This window comes from Phyllopteryx taeniolatus, chromosome 8, assembly GCF_024500385.1.
Source record: "Phyllopteryx taeniolatus isolate TA_2022b chromosome 8, UOR_Ptae_1.2, whole genome shotgun sequence".
In the NCBI taxonomy this organism is placed as follows: Eukaryota; Metazoa; Chordata; class Actinopteri; order Syngnathiformes; family Syngnathidae; genus Phyllopteryx; species Phyllopteryx taeniolatus.
Window position 1 is genome coordinate 30771376 of NC_084509.1, and position 20532 is coordinate 30791907.

Here is a 20532-nt window from a genome sequence, read left to right on the forward strand (position 1 = left end):
ATAAACAAACAACCATTCCGACTCACATTCACACCTACGGGCAATTTAGAGTCTTCAATTAACCTACCATGCATGTCTTTGAGATGTGGGAGGCTAACCGGAGTGCCCGGAGAAAACCCACGCAGGCACGGGGAGATTGGGGCTGGGGATTGAACCCCGGTCCACCGTGCCGCCCCATTGGGTTTTAGTACAAAACAAAACCTTGCGTAACTCCGCCATTCATTCGCTGGAACGGAATTTGCACTCAAGAAATGAGCACAAAATAAGCCAGCACTGCTGTCCTTTTGTTTTGAAGGCCTGACTTTTTACAGGATGTTAGTTACACTGACGTAGCCCTAACGAGTGTTGACGAGCAGACCGGGAGGCTTGTTATTGCCTTGAGTTGTTAAAAAAAGCTTGCATTTTGGAATACACCTTGCCGTGTGTTGAACACTTTTTTTTTTTTACACAACTATATGTCTTATAAGGAGCTCAATAGGAAGTTTTTTTTTCCTCTCAATGTGAAGGTCCTCAGCCTGTGGTCTCGGTTTTTATAAAAAGAAAAGCAAGAAAGCAATAGACCTTCTCCCAGAGTTGCCATGGTTACTAAAACCTTCGCATGGTAACAACTGGTCAACACAAACCTGCAACTAATACAATTGAGGCATAGAAATCTCTTTTTCCCCCCGCGAAAATGAAGAAATGTCACCAACAAAAGACAAGGGTAATTTGTGAGGTTTAATTTGAAACTGCATGACTTATTTTGTACTTTTTTTTGTTTTTTTGTTTTTTACACACATTAGATACGTTGTTAATATTTACAGCAAACATGATAATAAAATTAAGAAAAACAGTAAATTTTTTCTTTTTCACATGACGTCATCATTCCAGTAAGAAGCTACTTGGGTGTTATCCTCACAAATATGTCCCAAAAAAAAAATGGAGTAGGAGGAAGGTGTGTCAGGCTATAAATAAATATACATATTTAGAAAAATAAAAGTCACAGTCTTACAAAAAAAAAAAAAAAAACCCACAAAAGGAAATGGATTCAAAAGGTTATGAGGTCTAAATGTGATGAGGAAAACAAAAGTTTTGACACTTTTTCTGACAAAAATATGAATACCACTTGAAGCAAACTCACTTAATAACCCTTATACTTACATATACATACATAATCATCATCATCGTCATAGCTATAATAATAATAATAATGTGTCACAAATAGAAGACAACGTTGTGTTTCAGTGGTACTAACAACAACAAGCTCCTCAGCAGGAAGTCGACAACCATCACTCACAAAAAAAATCACTTTCAACGCGTTTTTTTTTCTTTTTCACATCAGCACAAACACAAATATACTTTTTTTAAACATTGGACATGGCAAAAAAAAAAAAAAGAGAAGAGAAAAACAACAGCAAAACAAAAGCAAAACGTGATGCGAATTTGCTACTTCGAAAGGAGCTATGTATGTTGTATTTTTACGTTTGTGATGTTGTATCAGCTTATGTATGGTCTCCGATGGTCACAGCGAGTGAGAGCAAGTGCTTCTGTACAGTTGTCAAAAATTCTTTTTTGAAGTGGTCGCAAACAAGTCGCTTTTATACAAGCGACATTTCCACCAAGGGAAAGTTCTATCGGGAACCGTAAATTCAGTTAATGCGAAATCTAAGCTAAAGATCGTACGTTTTGATGGTTGCTATTCCACTGAAGTCCGGTAAATGTCGGTAATATGCCCTTCAAATAAATCAAGATGACAACGTTTAATGCTGTTGCTAAAAATGTCACTAACAACAAAATGAGGAGTGACTGATCACAAAAAAAGTCATTCAGTCTTTTCAAGCCACATTTTGCTTGATTACAGCAGTGATTCCCATTGGCTGTGCTGCGCCACATTGGTCTTCTGTGGCAGATCAACGGGAGTGGTGGCGGAAATGATACAAATTCACTGAAAATGATTCTTTCTGAATGTATCTTGGTTTATCTATCTTTACCAGCGACGTACGGATACAAGCGAAACAATTCAATGCTCTTCCAGTAGATGGCAGAAGGTACAATTAGCGTTGCACAATTCCAGAAATGTTTGAAGTTACAAACATGAAATAAAAAGGAGCAATTAAGGTGAGGCCCTCGCATGTGGGCAAGGAGAGCTGTCTATTTTGCATGGACGTCAGCTTCTACGCAAACATGATTTTTTTTGTATATTTAAGCTTGAACGTGACACATTTCCATTCAATTACCCTCAAATTAAATGACCCTCATACAACAGAACTAAAATGGCCCAGTAGGTCATTTATGAGTAAATTGAGATGAGCTCATCATTATTTCAGTACTTTGTAAGACTTTTTTATTTGTATTTTTCTTACCATAACAGAGTTTGGGAACCACTGGGTTAGAGTGATTGTCTGGAAAACTAAAGATCTTCATGAGCTGTGACAATAGCACGCGTAGCCAATCGGTGATCGTATACCTCGCGTTAAATAATGGGTATACGCTACATGGGGTTACTCAGCTACTACTAGAAAATATGTATTTACAAAAACAAAAAAAGAATGCCTTGCACTGATGGAACTAGAGAAATTCAAAAGGAGACTCTCGCATTGCAAGCCCCTTTTTTTTAATTTATTTTTTTAGTGTTTACGTTTGTGTGTGTGTATGTTTCCTTGTAACTAAACGTGCTAACATTCACTTCTAACAAACCAGGGGGAAAAAAGCGAAGCGATGATAAGTTTCAACATCACATAATAGCCCTGGAGGGGATCGGATTGTATTTATCGGAACTTTTCACGGCAGAAAACGTACACTGTCGCTGCAATAACTCAAATTGAACCGAGATTAAATATCCCAAAATCAAGGGAAAATACCTGTTGTTGTTTGTTTACCAATATCGTTCCTCTTTTTTGTGTAAAAGAATTTCCCTTGCTCCGAGCACTGTTTTCCTTCAAACTCTCATTACATTTCAGATTTGATGACTGGTTATGAGTGAGCCTAGCTCGAAACAAGAATTGGGTGATGAGGGCTAGCAAGTGCTCCATTGACGCACATTTTCTCACCTGTCCAAAAACAATTCTTAAATATTTTCCTTATAGTAGTATAGATCTACAAATTAGAGGCTGCGAGTATAAATACACTAGTTTTACGACCTTTTTTTCCCCCGAGCTATGTTTACTTGTTCTATCGGAAGATCATTTTCCATAAATGAAGTAATATATTCCTCATTTCGTTACGTTTCAGGAAGGGAGAAGGTAAATCTAACCAAGATGAAATATCAAAATTCAAGGCAAAATATGTTTGTTCTTTGTCTGCTAAGATATTTTTTCTTACCAGGGATTTCGTGTATACGACCATTTAACTTCCTTTAAGCACATTTCCCCCCAGTTGGAAATATAAGTCATTGAGTTTTTATTACAGGTTATGAGTAAATTTCGCTTAAAATAAGAAATACCAGGTGTAAGTATCAGGTGGTTTTTTTTTTGTAATTTTTTTTGGGGGGCTAACTATGATTACTTGTTTTAAGAAATCTTACCAAGTCAAAAATGTCCTGTTCTATTGTCAGATGATTTTGCTTAAATTAAGGAATATATTAATTATTTCACGACTTTTTTCCCGTGATTTTTAAAGATGAATTTAGTCGACAATCAGGGGGAAGCAAGCGAGCAATTCAATTGGGGGGGAATGCAAAGTCGATTACGAAAAGGTGACGACGAGCAGGACGGGGTCGGGGTCAGGGGGTTACGAGGTGCGTCGTGTTTGGGGCAGGGGGCGTCACACGGATTGCTCCTTGGGGAAGGGCGCTCGCGGGGCGGTGGGGGCGGAGAAGCCGGTGTTGGAGTACATGGGCTCGTTGGAGGGCGGCTGGGCGTAAGGGTGCTGCGGCAGGAAGGTGACGGGCGGGTGGGTCGGGGGAGCCGCGGGCTGACACTCGGGCGGGTGCTCCACGTCGCGCTGGTGGCTCATGTACTCGGTCGGGTTCAACGGCTCATCCGGATGGTTCCCGGTGTCCTGCCGAGGGGAGAACAAGAAGAAAACCGTGGGGCGCATTATTCGGAATAGCCGCAAAAAAGTTCGGGTATATTCGAATTTTCGGAAAAAATTCAGGTCAGGATGAACCTAAACTGGACACTGCCTTTTCCTGAAATTTCACCCATAATCCGAATATCCACAACTTTCCGGGAGTCGTGTATTTGTCTGTGTCACACTCGAGCGCACACACACACACATACTGACGCACACACTCTTGAACTGTTGAAATAACATTTTCCCCGTCTCTCGGCACGTCTCTGTTCACCTGCCCGGAAGATTTATTAGTCCTCCATTTTTGTTTCGCACCAGAGGAACGCGGCTGCAAATCCACACCGGAGCAAGATTCGATTTTGCCTCTGCAGAATTGCTGTTATGAAGCAGCGAGCCTGAGATAATATCAAACTGAAAACAGAAAAAGTAACCTCACGATATGGACACCGGCATACTCAAAAGTCATGGGACACCCCAAAATCCCCAATATTAGCTTTAAGGAAGGCAAATGTTCAACTTTCTAAGGCTTCATCGATCACGTTTAAGAGCAGTCATTTCCAAAATATGACCACTTCGAGTGGAACGTATGAAATCAATAAATCACCACATTTGAAGGCATTTTGGAGTAATACTTTTAACATGCGATCCAAAAATAAAGGATGGAAACCTTTTTGTGTGTGATTGCAAACGAATTAGCAATTCATCAAACTCTTAGCAAAGGCATTTGAAGACGGGAAACAAAGATTTGGAGGTTCGCGGTTCTGCTCTGGTCTTACTGGGTGGAGTTTGCTTGATTGCATGCATGTTTTTGTTTTTTTCCACACACGGTGGTGCCCGAATGAGTGACCCAACGTATTTGTTATTTTGAGCCGTCATTCGTCCATTTTTTATGTTTCATTTTTTATTTTTTTTTGCTTGGACTTGCAAGCACAAACTACACGAGCGCTGCATGGTGGCAGTTGACTGTTCACACTAAGCAGCAGTTTGCCAGATAGAGAAAAACACTTCTTTCTCCAAGCTGTTTTGTTGCCACTCCCAGTTTAAAGTTTACTGCCAAACTAAACGTCAAACCAAGAGAATTGCATGCGTATTTAAAACAACTTTGCCTTAAGAACCAAGGAGACTCGCGAATTTTCCACTTCCAGAGGCGGAACGGATGCCGTGTGAAAGGAAATAGAGGAAAGCCGGGATTCGGATGTAAAATTTGGCCAAGGGCTGAAGAGACTACAACAAAGAATTTCAGCCTGCAGATGCATTGTCACGCAGTTAACGCAGCTGCTGTCGGCATTCCGCGCCCGAAATGAAAAAACAGGAAGCCACGCAGCAATGCGCTCCAGCAGTGGAAAAAAACAAACAACATGAAAAAACGACTCTGCTGTCAATACAGTTTGTTAAAATGATCATTTACACAGCTATAAGGCACAATGTATTGATTATCTGCTGGTCCATTTGTTCATAATCACGTTTTCTACCATTTTGATTGCGTTCAATGGTCAGCGTGAGGTGGGAAAAAATAAAATATGACGGGAAGTTTCGAGAGAAGGTGGGGAAAAAAAAAACAAAACGACCAAGCTATAAATCTATAAAGTGCCTGTCATGAGAGAAAATGCTACTTTTTCTTTTCTATCTGTTAATTTAAAAAAGAGTGAGGAAAAAAACAGCGCATTGACTTTGCACTCACACCAAGAAAGTACAAAAGCCTCATAAACGAGACAGGTGTGAGACTCACAGAAAACAAAGAGCTGATTGGTTGGTCACGTTGGGAGTGGGGCAGCGCTCACTAAGGAGAAATTAATGACCTGACAAGAGGCTAATCAAACGAGAGAACATCACGGGGCCTGGCGAAAATCACACAAAAGAAGCTGCCAAAAAAGGACCGCAACAACAAAACAAGTTTGCAGTCGCTGGCAAGCAACGTCACTTTTAAATCATTGAACAAATGTTGATTACGCTCCCCCGCTGCTCTTACATTTGTGTGACCGAGAAATCAAACACGCGCAGCAGTGAAACTAACTCGTTTTCCATTCGAAGAGTATTCATTTTAATCCACGTGACAGCAGCTCGTTACTCAGCGGAGATGTGCTGCATTCGCTTAAATTTGATGTTGTTGTTTGGCGTTTGGAATTCGTTGCATTCGTCATTGTGCATGTGTTATATTTTTGAGCAGCTGTACATTTTAGGATCAAATATGCACGTTTCGTTGCGTGTGTAATGAAGTCTTGCATTTTAAGTATGCTGAAATGACAAAAGTAGAGCCATACCTGCAAATTGATCATCACTCCTGAGTCTGAATTTCATGGTTTGTTCAACCAAGAATACTTTTTGGAGCGAGAAACGTAGCACACATGCAGGGTTGTGAGACGTGTGTGCAACGTTACAAGCAGCATTTTGCTTTTTTTTTTTTTTTTTTATTGCAAATGATTTTTGCAGACAGCTCAAAAGAGGTGCCGAGGAGGTTCGTTTGATTCTCACAAATGAAAAACGGTGACAGGGAACAAAGCCAATGTTATGAAATGTGTTAAAATTGATTTGCAAAAACACGCATTGGTTAAAAAAAGATAGGAGTGAAAAATGGAAACTTACGAATATTCGTCACACATCTCTACATCTACGAAAATGACGATCCCCAGTCTGGAAAGGTTTCGGCGACAAAGCCACAAACAGACTTAAAGTGAATCCGACAACAATTGTTTGCATAAGAGAATAAAAAGAAGAAGAAAAAAAAAACACACACAGAAAGAAATGCGCATGAAGCTTGGCACATAATTAATTATGGGTAAAACACAAGGAGTGGTAAAGGGGGTGTTTAGGAAGTCAGCCTGCGGAAAATAACCGATGTAAACCAACGACGACACAGTGTAAAACAAATGTCAATAGAGAGGTTAATCGTGGTTGAGCTCTTGATTGGTGGATTGAGAGGTTCGAGATTTATAAGGTGGAAAAAACATGGACAGCTGTGGCACGGAGGAACGAGAACCAGAGAGCAGAATGATGACGCAACAGAGTCGAAGAAGCAAGATATTCCCCGACGCGTACAGATCATGTGTATTTTTTGTAGTTGCTATGATTAGCTATTTTTTGTTGTTAGCCCAATCACAACATTAGCAAAGCTATGGCAACACATTGTTTAGATGGCATAAAAGCCTGAGCAAACACTTGCTCGCTCTTGGTTTTGAAAAAAAAAACAACAACAACAAATGGACGTGCATCATACATTACTCTATAGCCACCAAACAAGTATTGCATATAATTGACAGTTAAAATGATTTTTTTAACATAGTTTTTAATTACATTTTGGACTGTACTTTTTTTTTTTTTGTAAAGCTGTTGAATCAGCAGTTAACTTTTACCTGAGTGCTTTTAAATGCTACTATCATTACTTCTACTTAACTACAGTGTGAGTACTTTTGCCACTTCTAATGATAACTCATTCAAATCAACGTTGAGAACAATGCACCGCTCTCTGTTGGATCAGCTAAGACACAGACCTTGAAACAAATACGAGGGCCCGTTTGGATGGGGAGACGTCAAACTTGACGGAACTCAAGGAGGCTACGCAGCGACCTTGCGTCTGACAAAACGTATTAGCTCGGGGTCAGCTAGTGTGAGCGGCGGGACTTGCTTTTGGCTCGTTGGCGTTTCCTTGAAACGGATCTCGACACCTACCAAATGTAAAAGAGACCGTGAAAGTTGCACGTCTCAAGATTGTTGGGGATAACGGGCTGAATACATTTTTCAGTTGTTCTGTTACTTTTTCAATTCATAAGTAAACTTATCGTCAAAAGCAGTCCGTTTTTTTTGTTTTGTTTTTATGGGAGTCAATAGAGGATGTTTGCAAAATCCAAAACCAAGGCTGGTTGATTGCAGTTTTTTGTTTTGTTTTCCCCGGTATTGCCAGGCCCAATCATCCACCAGTCTACACAACTTCAACGATGTTTGATCTACATTGTGATTAGACAGTCTGTATTCTATTGGTAGGTATGATTTGACATTATTTAGTGAGGGACACTATGTAGAAAGGTAGGTCTGTTGGTAAATATGTGGCCAGGAAGGTACCGCAGTGGAATGGTCCCAATAAATGTTTAATAAGTAAGTTTGTCGGTAGGTAGATAACTTGGTACAGTAGGTAAGTAGGTAGGACATCAGGTAAGAATGTTATGAGCCAGGCTCTGTAAATCTCGGTCACTCGATAGATTGGGTTGGTGGGTAGAATTGGCATTAGGTGGCTTGGTAGGTAGCCAGGAATTTAGGTGGGGAGGCAATTTGGGTAATGTTGGTAGGTAGATAAGTGACAAACTGGACATGCATAGGTGGAGTAAGTTAGCAAGTTGGTTGGTAAGTAAGGAGATTGGTCAGGTAGGTAGGTAACATTTGATTTGAATATAGGAAAGTAGGTAGGTCGATCAATAGTTATTGAGGTTGTTAGGGAGGATTCAACATTCTGTTTTTAGGGAGGTACAGTATTTACTGTGACATTCTTTTCAAGGGAGTGCGCATAAAGTTAAGTCGGGAGGCAATTGCTCGGCTTGGTACAGTAGGTACTGTAAGCGCTGTCGCTAGGTGGCCAGGAATGAAGGTAGCGACATTGGCAAGCAGATTTGGTTTCATATGTGGCTAGGTAGAGTAATTTAGCAAATATGTTAGTAAGTCCAATGTGAATTGGTCAGCAGGTATGGTTAAGTGCAGTTGATCGAGGTAGTGAGGTTTTTCGGTATGCAGATACAATAGGATTTGGGGTTGTTTTTAAGGGAGTATGCAGAAAAGTGAGATTAGTCATTAAAAGGTGCTTGGCTTGGCAGTTTGGTCGGTGGTGAGGAATGAAGGTCGCTCGGTTTGCAAGCAGATTTGGCTTGATAGAGCACTTGGCTCAGGAGGTAGATTATTTGGGTAGATAGCAATATAAAGCACATGGGTAGGCAGACTAAGTTCGCAAGCTGTGAAGTAAGCAGCTTAGTCAGTTGGTTAGTAGGTATGCCTGTCAAATGGCAAGATAGCTAGATTTGCTCGATAGAATTCTTCATTCTTCGGATGTAGAAATGTCGGTAAGTAGCCTGGTATAGTACATTGGTATGTACTGTAGGAACATTAAGGTATGTAGGCTATGTACAGTATGTATACTTTACCAGTATCAAATTCATCATCAATAGTTTTCTCTAGAACAACAAATGTGCGCTGCCAAAGGTTATTTCTTTTCTGACAGCCACGAAGTCACATTCGCGAACGTGGAGGTTTGAGTTCGATTGCCATCGATTTTCTAAAGCAAGCGAAATGTTTACTGAAACCTAACCCTGCCTTGACTAACCTTTAATGTTGTGACAAATTCTCAGACACCATTGTGCTGTCACTTTTGATGCCTTGCAGAATGCATCACTACTTTATTTTATATTTTTTTTTTGGGGACACAGTCACACTTTACAGAGTACGGAAAAAAGACAATGTCTGGACCACAGGTCGTTTGGACTCGCACACTGATTTCAAGACTTATAAATCCACACAAGAACAACCAAAGTTAAATAAGACCGGCTGCTGGATTTTCATTTAAATAACTTTGAATACCATTTAATGGCCTTAATTATCACAATTGTCATTCACAACCCTTTTATACCTTTTAAAACCCTCGCGCACGCCCTGAATATCCCCCTAGAGGGGGCTTAGTTAACCAATCTCATAAAGTGTATTCCCATGCAGCTTACTGACATTTAGTCCAAGTTATACACTCTATCAACTCAATTCCATCCTAATGTCACCTTTCCGGGGGGTAAAAAAAACAACAAAATCTCCGCCAATACCCTGCAGATGAGTCCATCCTCTCCAATGTAGTTTTTTTTGGAGATGAACTATCAGGTCCTTCCTCTCTTCCCCATTCCAATTAAAGTTCTATCCAACTTTGAGCAAACAGGAGGACCGGGGGGACGAGGGGAACTTTATCAAGCGCATACATTTGAACCCAGGCGCTAATCTAAATGAAATCTGGCTCACCTTGAAGTCATTTTGTAGTAGTTTGAAGTAGAGCGGCCCCAAAATATCTGATAATGTAATAAGTCTGTCAAAGCGACACTTAAAAATATATATATATATATATATATACACACACAATCAGTCAGCGATTAACAGGCGGCTGATTCATTTCGTAGATTAACCGAGACTGCAAAAAGGCTGAACTTAAAAGCATTTATTGGAATCGGTGTGATGCCGGGCCGGATGAGCGAGAGCTTCAATCAGGAGCGCGGCTGCGGTTTTATCGAGCGGCGTAACCTGGGGGCGCGGTTTCCTTTGTAGCCAAGGCTGGAATGTCGACAGGCGATTCCCGGGAGGACTTTCATGTTGCAGGCGCGGCTGCGGCGTCATCACTTCCCGAGCTGCTGACCGAACACGAGGGGAGGGCGGGCTCGCGACTCGTTCAATATTTACTCCCGGAGGGGACAGCTGCCGCTTACGCACATGCCGTATGACTATGTATACTTGATATATTGATTATATTACAGTATATCTATTAATTTCTTTACATTCTTGAATTAATATGTTTGTGTTGGGAATCACTATTTTCACTACATTTCACTTGGTGGTTATCTCTGTAGTGCTAAAATGCAAACACAATAACTACAAATTTGTCAAAAAACATCAATTGTGTTGAAAAATGTTAAACTGCAACTGTAGGATAATAAAGGCTTTAATTTTGGAGAACCTAACTTAAGACTCTTACAGTATATTGGATTTTTGTTTCCGTTCGGCTGGAAGCGTAACAAAATGACAGTTGTTGTCTCATACCTGCACATTAAGAGATTGGGCCCTGTACATCTACCATCACGCTGCAACTGATAGGTGCGACCCTGTATCGGGTTTTGTGACTCCACATACAGTATGTAACAGTGTTACTTTTATTGAACCACGAAAACATGGCGCATTTGTCAAGGAAGAAGCGGGTTGCATGAAGACATTCTCTGACTGTATCACTTCGGACCTCGTACATCCAGCCTGCATTTTGGCAACAGATGCTTGGCACATCACAATTTAATCCAAAAGTACATATGAAATTACAAATATATGTTTACTGTATACAGTGTACTTTGTATGGCTTGGCGGCGCTTCGGCGGCCAGCTGGGTCTCGCTTAAGCTTAAAACCCAGAAACTTGTTTTTTGTGTATGGGAAAGCTCATGTGCATTTTCATTCGGCTGTTACATCTGCGACATTGTGACAGCACGTGTCGGCAATTTTAATTTTTTTATCACAGTAAAACCGGAAATGAAAAACTAGTCGCCAAACAGTTCAGTCGGGTTTGGCCGCGTCGCTCGATGTGTGGTACACCTGCACCATCTAATGAGATCCCATCCAAGAGCTGTATCAAACCAATACAACGCTCAAGTTGTCAGATAGGTATTGATGTCACAATATGTTTAGTTTTGCAGTTTGCAGAAGTGTACAGCTGCACAGCATCATACCGAGAGAGCAATATTGTGCTACAGCCACAATAAACTAAACCTATCATGAAATCAATATCTAGCATGAATACCCGGGATAAACATGTCGCCTCCACGGGATGCGGCCCGCTGTAAATGTGACGTTTCAAAAAAATTTAATAAAATGAAAAAAATCCATTGATGTTGCCTCGACCCGTCTGCCCTACGTCGCGAGGGTTGCCCTGGAAACCGTTCTGGCAACAAAGCTTGGTCTGCTGCGTTACCGTGAAAGAAACGGACTTCAATTGAGAGACAGCTTTGTTCCCCATCGATGCACGCGCGTCGAGAGCGCCGTAAACACTTGACAACTGCACTGTATTTCTGCATCCTGGAAAAATGGCCGCACAATGCACGCTCAAGTGTTCTTGATGTCGAACCGACATTATTGGCGCCAATCGCGAATACAATGCCCTGCATTCGAAGGTTGAAAGATAAAAGGCAAGATGTAACGCTTTGTGTTGCCAGACAAAATCGGAGGTACGAGCGGGCTCAGGATACACCGCCACTCAAATGAAAAAAAATAAACAAAAATGAAGCAATGCCCATTCCATAAATTCCCATTCAAATATTCCATCTTAACTCCCCAGAGAAATTTACAGGAATTTTTTTTCAACCCTTTACAACATATAAGTACAATTAAACTGTGTGTCATTCATTCAAAATAATAGGGAATGATTTCCTGTGGAGTATATCAGCATACTTTTTGTGACATTTTTGCTTGGTAGTTTGCCGTAAAATTGCCGTAAATTATTTTTCTCAGCTCAACAAAGGTTGGGAAACACTGGATTAGATTGCTTTTCTCAAGATCAACATGAAAGATCTTCATCAAATCTGAAAGTAACACATGTAGCCAATCAGCGATCATATACCCCGTGTTAAATAATCCAGAGAAAATACATACATTTTAATAGATTTTACTGGGATGTGTCCACCCGACATGACCCAAATGACATATTCTATTCCATCCATTTTCTGTCGCGCTTCTCCTCACTCGGGTCGCGGGCGTGCTGGAGCCCATCCCAGCTATCATCGGGCAGGAGGCGGGGTACACCCTCAACTGGTTGCCAGCCAATCGCAGGGCACATACAAACAAACAACCATTCGCACTCACAATTACACCTACGGGCAATTTAGAGTCTCCAATTCATGCATGGTTTTGGGATGTGGGAGGAAACCGGAGGGCCCGGAGAAAACCCACGCAGGCACGGGGAGAACATGCAAACTCCACACAGGCGGGGACGGGGTTTGAACCCGTGTCCTCAGAACTGTGAAGCTGACGCTCTAACCAGTCGGCCACCGTGCCGCTTCTATTCAATTCAGTCTTATTTATATATATATATATATAATGACAACAGAAGTCATCTCAGGGCACTTTACACACGGAGCAGGTTTAAGACCACACTGAAGCCCACATGAGCAACCGCCAGGCGACCGAGGCCAGGAAAACCTCCCTCTTGGGAAGAAACCTCAAGCCCGAGACTCAATGCGGGGCGGCCGTCTGCCTCGACCAGTCATGAGTAAATATTTAGCTTGTACCATGTGAGGTAGTAGTTCAAGGAGTGGAATCTCGAGGACGGTCTCACAGTCCGGTGTTAACAAATGTACTAATAACCAATTCATAAATGCTACATAAGGGTACCTTTATCGCAAAGTTGTATCTCTCATTGGAAAATTGTTGGCCTTACCAGGGTGTATTTTCAAAACACGAAATGGCATCGGCTCACTGGGGTGATTTTTACGAGCCCTCGCCGAGTTTAACAGGCTAGTTGCGCTTCCGCTTTCGCCGCCAAACTGCACATCTGAGCCACGAGTGCTGAAATAATAGCCTGACAACAACTCTCCGCAGAGACCACGAAAGAAAAGACGGCGAAGACCAAAGGAGAAGGGGGACAGTGGGGTCGGACGTGTGGGGTGCGGGGGGAGGGGGGGGGGGGGGGGGGTGTTACCATGTGTATTATTTAAAAGGGAAGTCGGCGCGAGCCAGAGGAAGAGAAAGAGGAGTGCATCGGTCTGTGTACCTGGAGGCCAAAGTCTGAGGGGAAAGGCCTATAATGGCATGCGCTAGTGTGAGCTAGGCTGGATGGTTGCGTACTCGACAAGGTCCCCGGGGCCAGAGTGAGCGGAGCTTCGCGGGCTGGGGGAGGAGGCCAAGGCTGCAGTATCCAGCTCCGCGTACTGGACCTCGCAGTCCTTGTGGCCCGAGTTCTGGAGACAAGAGAGGGCGAGAGGCGAGTGAGGAGCCGCCACGGACGCAGACGAAGAAGAGCGGCGGGGTCAACACGCCAGCCAGTGTGTGACGATAAATGCAAAAATCAACACAAATGAGGGAAACTGACACAAATGAAAATGTACAGATGAGATGAAAACACACTGAGGCCACGCGCAGAGAGCTATTTTTAAAAAGGTACATAATGCACACCCCCGGTTTAATATAATATATATATATATATATATTGAATTTTTAAATAAGGCTGCGACATTAAATGTGCAAAAAGTGAGGGACTGGGAATACTTTTCAGATGCACTGTACATAATGGTCTCGGCGGGGAAAAAGTAGTGCATTGGTACCTTGACTTAGAGTCGCGTACGGTGCATCAAATACATTTTCCCTATTGGAATGAAATTTCACTGATATGTTACATCCCCCGTAAAAAGACCTTCAATATTTTAATATATCAAATCATCATGAAATCAAAAATATCACACTAAAAATAATAATGAAACAGAATCAACAACGATTAAAAGTTGCTGTGCCAATTCAGTCAAATAAAGGCATCCCAAAAATAGACGCTTCCCTTTTTTAATAGGCGTGATTGTCGGACATAAACTCTTTGATGTCCTTCATGAATTTCAACTCTGTTGGTAACCAAAACAGCAGCACTGAGGCACGTAAACATTAGTGGACAGGTTGTGGCTGTTACAATTAAAAACACAACGGCCATAATGGCCGTACTGCGAACTCCCGCCTGTTTGTGGTTCACTATTCACAAATCGTTTTAAATGTTGAACCTATCCTCATCTATTCGCTGAAAAACTCCCCTTTGGATGTTTTTTTCTTCTTTTTTTCTATAATATTTTTTAGGGGACGTCAATTGTTTCGTTGTTTTTTTTTTCATTCATTCGTTTTCGTATTCTTTGACCTCAACAGTTTTTGTGTGGACACAAAACCCCCCGAAAACCAAAGAAAAGCTCTTTTTAAACAATGCCTGTGTTTGTGTGCACACGGCCTCCGACTTCTTACATGCGCCTCACAAAGTTGCCTCTCTGTTTTCTTTTTAAAAAACAGCCTCACATTCCGTTCAGGCAACGACAAAGTGTTGATTTCATCGACACGCACTGCAGTCCCGCAGAGGCTGAGACGTGCACGTTAGCGTTTATGTGATCGAACTGACCCGATGAGCAATTGGATGACTGAGTAAATGACTTCAACAAGCTAATCAATGGACAATGAAAGCATTCAGCACCAGCTCTAAAAATACTTTTTATCTTCTGTGGCTCGGGTGGACGCTTGGAGGCAGCGTGTAAGCGATCCTTTCAAATCAAAGTGAAAAATGCAACATCTTTTATTTTCCCCCATAGTCCGCCTCCTTGTTAAAAGTTGTCGTGAGAAGCTGTTTTGAAGAGCAGGGTTGGGAGAGGGCTAAACAAGATTGACGGAAAATATTAAAATATCATTGGAAATGGGATGGGTGAATTTAAGCACATCTCTGACCATGCGGACACCCCAAAACCTTGTGGTAGAAGAGTAAAACTGCAACACAATCGCATGGAAACGATCATACAGAGATTTTAGGGAAGTCTGGCTGTTAGCTATCTTTGAATAGCTACAAATGTCTTATGGGAAATGTGTGTGGGAAAATAATCTCATCACATTAATGTTTCTTTATTTAACGTCTGGGATCTGTGCCAGTGACTCAGATTTGCAGTGTTTGTATTTCCTTTTTTTTTAATTTTTTTTTTTTAACACTGCTCTTCTCGCTGATCCAACAGAAATAACTGAAGCCATTATCCAAGGGCAAATTCTTTTTTTTTTGTTTTTTTTTTTTGATGGTCACACCTGCATTAAGTGTTCCAAAGGGTACATTTTTGTTTGTTTCTATCTATCTATCTATCTATCTATCTAGCTATCTATCTATCTATCTATCTATCTATCTATCTAGGAATATAATAAATTATGACACTGATCAATTAAATGAAAGTCAGATATGAATTTTGCATCAACACACGTGGCGTCTTTGGATGGGTGGCAATGCGATGCCACCTCGCTGCTCTCAATCTGCATCCATGGCAGGATTACAGGGAAAAGATTGAGGCTTTTACAGAAATGGATGTTAATAATTCACATCGCTCCTCGTCGTCGTCGCTGGCGTTTCGCGCCGGCTGCCTATTTAAATATCTGGAATATTTGTCATGAGCAGGGTGCAATCAGGGGGAAAATTACAGCCGCCTCGCATTGGGAAATGGCAGATAGTGTTTTGCCCCCAGAGAATCGTCATTAGCAAGAGCCGGCGCTCGTCATGTCGCTCCCAAGTAACGTTTGTGAAAATCGCATTTTCCTTAAAAATGGAATCTTACAAGAGGCTTCTGTGAACCCTCTGTGAGTCCAAGCATGATCAGATTGACATATTTTAGCTCCTCTGAGGCCGTAATTTAATATATTCTGTAACTTGTGCATTATAAATTAAGCCATCCAGGGGGGAAGAGTATTTAGTGACTGAATAAGCCCCTGTGAGATCACTGTGGATGAGTCATTTATTTCAAAAAAGAAAATAAAATCACCGTAAATGCCGAAGCAGCAGTTAAAAAAACAACAACAATTTATGCTGAGAGCTGAGAAATGTATCAAGAGCGGAGCTCGGTTTTCCATTTTAGATGATGCCTGAGAGCGCCGAGAGCTTTGACTTGGCACTTTCTCTCGCTGCGTATTCAAAGTCAAACACCGAGAATATGTGAAGGATGCTTGGTATTCCAATACCATCCACATCATTGCTCTGACTTGAGGCCTCAGTAATGAAGAGGGAATCCATTCGAAAGCAACGCTATTTTTGCTTTCACATTCCAATAATGTGAAAATGTCAAGAAGGTTGACAATTTTTGGTCAGGTATTAATTTTTGGATGCAGCCACTGTCGATATCTTTAGGGTTCTTGCGCTAGGATACAGGGTATCTCATTCATCTGAGAGACAGTTCGGCCCGAGCGAGTGAACTGGAGAATCGCTAACAAATTAGTTGGCCACTCACACCCGCACACCAAGGGGTTGTTCTTCACACACATACCAACTCGCTAAAACTGTGACCCTCGGTGTTCTTATCGTGTAACAGTGTTGTCAGACTCCACATGTACTTTACGGTACTATTTTTTTAATTGAACCTCAAATAAAATGGCGGGATCGTGTGGAAAGAAGCGGATTGCCCTGGCTGGTGTATTATTATTGACATAATACAAAGAGAGGAAAACTGGCGAGGAATAAATGAGAGAATGTGGATATTTGAGAAGCTGTTGTCAATTATTGCCCCATTTATTGACTGCACTTGTGCATTTTGACAACAGAGACTCTCCACGCTTCGCTTTTATAATTACAACTATAGTTCAGTATTATTATAAAACATGTCTTGGTGACAACAGGCTACATCTCGCTTTTGACCTGGAAACAATCAGTTTTGCTCTGAAAGCTCACGTGTGGCATTACTGTGGCTGTAACGCCTGCGACGCCGTTCATCTGCGATTCAACTTTCGAATGGCACCGAAACAAATTGCTGAAGTTCGGCAACATATGAAAATGACTTGCAGAACACCGCCCTTTGCGTGACAGTTCAGTCCCGTTAGGCCTTGTGCGGCGGGCCTTAAAATGTCAAAGGGGTGCTGCTGTTTTGGTTAGCAACAGAGTTGGAAGAGACTAAGCAGTTAACTCTTTAAAGTGTTAATGTCCAACGAAATTCCCACATGTAACATATTGAGTAAGCGGCAGGAAGTGTAGCTGCCTCGCGTTTTAGCTATTTAACTCCGCGAACACATGGAGTGCAGCTCTGACGCTGGCTTGCGGACGTCGTGGCGAGCAATATGCATTTGGTGGTACATCAAACTCATTTAAAACGGCATTTGAAAATATCATATACTACACGTGTTGTCAGAGGCTATTTTCAAACAGAACATGTTCGTTATTGTTCTTAACTTCTATAAAAGTGGGTGACAACAGTTGAGAACCACTGCTCTAAATTGTCCATAGGTGTGACTATGACCGTGAATGTTTTGTTTTTATCTACATATGCCCTGCGATTGGCTGGCGAACCAGTCCAGGGTGGACCCCCGCCTCTCGACCAAAATCAGCTGGGACAGGCTCCAAATCACCTGTGACCTTAATGAGGACAAGTGCTATCAGAAATTAATGAAGAGATGACTAGATCGAAGTTGATTTGAAGTGGCCTGACAACTTTTTTAATCACCTATTATTTCTGTTTGCATTGAGACGTGTAAAAATGTCCTTGACTTCTCCGTGAAAACTGCAGATCTGACTTCAGACATACGCTGGAGGTGGGCGTCAGGATCAGGACTGTTTGGCCTTGGAGGAGGTCTCCGCCGCACCGAGTGTCAGTCCTCTCATTTGCTGCGTCGGCCGCTGCGTAGTTGAGGTTAACCTATTCCTTTCTCTCCTTGGATGGTTTCTCGCTTCTCCATCGACAACATCTGCCATCCAGGCTGCAGGCGACCACATTTTCTCTCTCTCCAACTTAACTAGGTGGTGTTGTTTTGTTTCACTTTGCTTGCAAGAAACGCAAACAGATGGACATGTTTTTTTTTTTTTGTTCAGACTGGAGCAAAAGGTGTACAGGCAGGTAGCTTCAGTCAGCTGGTGATGAATATGTATTTAATGTGTGTGTACGTGCTGTTCTGTTGTGAGCTAGCGCCAACGTTCGCTTGGGTTTTTTAAATTATTTTTGCTGTTCCTGGCACTGGGACAATCTACATGATCACACCCAGCCTCCTCTTGTCTGTGCTTTGCTAATTTACATATCCCTGATTCTATAGCCATGACTTGGCAGGTAGGCTGGGGGAAGATGCAAACATTTACAAGCGATTAGTGCCATCATGTCAAAGCCGGAAGGAAGGAAGGAAGGAAGGAAAGTATGTAGGTAGGTAGAAAGAGAGGTAATAGATGAATCGATAAAATGGATCTAAAAATTCTACACACCCCTGTCCAAATGGTATGTTTTTGTGTTATAACAAATGAAACCGAAATAAATGATTTCAAAACTTTTTCAACCATTCCTGTGACCTATAATCCCTACAATTCAATTGATTATTATTATTATTATGTTTTTTTAGGCGGCACGGTGGCCGACTGGTTAGAGCGTCAGCCTCACAGTTCTGAGGTGCGGGGTTCAATCCCCGTCCCCGCCTGTGTGGAGTTTGCATGTTCTCCCCGTGCCTGCGTGGGTTTTCTCCGGGCACTCCGGTTTCCTCCCACATCCCAAAAACATGCATTAATTGGAGACTCTAAATTGCCCGTAGGCATGACTGTGAGTGCGAATGGTTGTTTGTTTCGATGTGCCCTGCGATTGGCTGGCAACCAGTTCAGGGTGTACCCCGCCTCCTGCCCGATGACAGCTGGGATAGGCTCCAGCACGCCCGCGACCCTAGTGAGGAGAAGCGGCTCAGAAAATGGATGGATGGATTATGTTTTTTTATTTAACCATGGTTTCATTGGCTCATAACACATTTTCCGACATGTGTTTTGGAGATTTTGTTCAGGTCAAATGAATCCAAGGTTGAACTTTTTGGCTTTGATTCCAAAAGGTATGTTTGTGGCAAACATAACAATGCACAGGGGCATCGAAAAGGGGGGGAAAAAAACTTGTCAGGGGCTCCTACCATTTTGGGGGCCCCAGGCTGTCTGACTTGGCGTCCAACAACACCCACCATCGACCAAAAATCTTTGGGAAAGAAACCCGCCCCCCAACCCGTTGACGAAAATGTTCGGGAAGGAAATCCTACGCCTGCTCACTGAATACTAACTGCATGTTAACCTAAACTGAAAAGCTAAAGACAAAGAAATTGTGAAAGAAAGGCAAGCGCTAGAAGGTTAGCATCATGTTAGCATCATGAACCTCACGTGCCGAACGCCCTCGGCAACGGGTCGGTGTCACGAACGAGGCAGCGGGGTAAAGCATTTCAAAAGCGGCTTTGAGCTCAGCCATAGTCGGGTAGCTACAGCAAACATTTACATAGAGCCCAGCGAGACACACTCTCACACACACATAAACACACAACTCATACTCATTGTTTAAATGCCCCAAAAGACTTTGTGTAACTCAAACCAGGGACTCCAGCCAAAGCAAACTAAAGCTGCAAGGGGGGACTGGAGTGTTCCCAAGGGTGGGGAGCGCCTGATGCAACAAGGCAGCCATTTCATGGTCAACACTCAGCGCCATGATGCTACACTTATCTTCACGCGCCAGCCACGCAAACGTCAAGTCATTACGGCGGATTAGTGGGAGGCGGGGTAGAGGTGAGGCGGTGTGCAAAGCGAGCTGGGGTCAGGCATGCAGCGTCGGTTGCGTCATCAGAGGAGCTCTAAGGCAGAGATTCTCAGACGGGGGTCCAAAAGACGTCGTTTGAGGGTCCCCACAAATAATTTTAAAAAAGGGTGCCAATAATACAAACATACAATACCAGAACAATTGGTCCTACTTAAATTTGAACACTCGGAGGGAATGGTATGGGATATATCACAATATTTTTAGGACAACTGGCGATAATATGCATACAGTCTGCAGGCAGTTCCATTTATTCATGCAAAGAAATACTAATTAATCGTATCCATACTAAACTAACAGTAAATTAAATAATGACTTAAACTATCGTTTCTCTTGTCACCTTGTTCAAAGTTCATGTTAGTTAAGCAAAAAAAAAAACGGTTTTGCCCATTCCAATCTCTGTAATGCTAAAATGCTTAAAAGTCTTAAAAATGCCACAAACATGATCAACAACAATTTTTATTAACTCCCTAAAATAATTTGCAATGACTCTCAAAGCATATACTTATGTATATTGAAAATACTATCATGAAAATGTCTTGAAAGATT

General features: G+C 42.1%; 1 protein-coding gene across 3 annotated transcripts in view; it reads right to left on the reverse strand.

Annotated features, from left to right (window-relative positions):
• Positions 1-701: 701 nt before the first annotated feature.
• Positions 702-20532, reverse strand: part of nectin1b (nectin cell adhesion molecule 1b) — a 220352-nt gene continuing 200521 nt past the window's right edge. For all 3 annotated transcript variants that reach the window (XM_061783154.1, XM_061783153.1, XM_061783152.1), the window contains one exon: positions 702-3978. In XM_061783154.1, coding sequence (XP_061639138.1) covers positions 3742-3978 — 237 coding nt within the window. In that variant the 3' untranslated portion in view covers positions 702-3741. The remainder of the gene's footprint in view (positions 3979-20532) is intronic.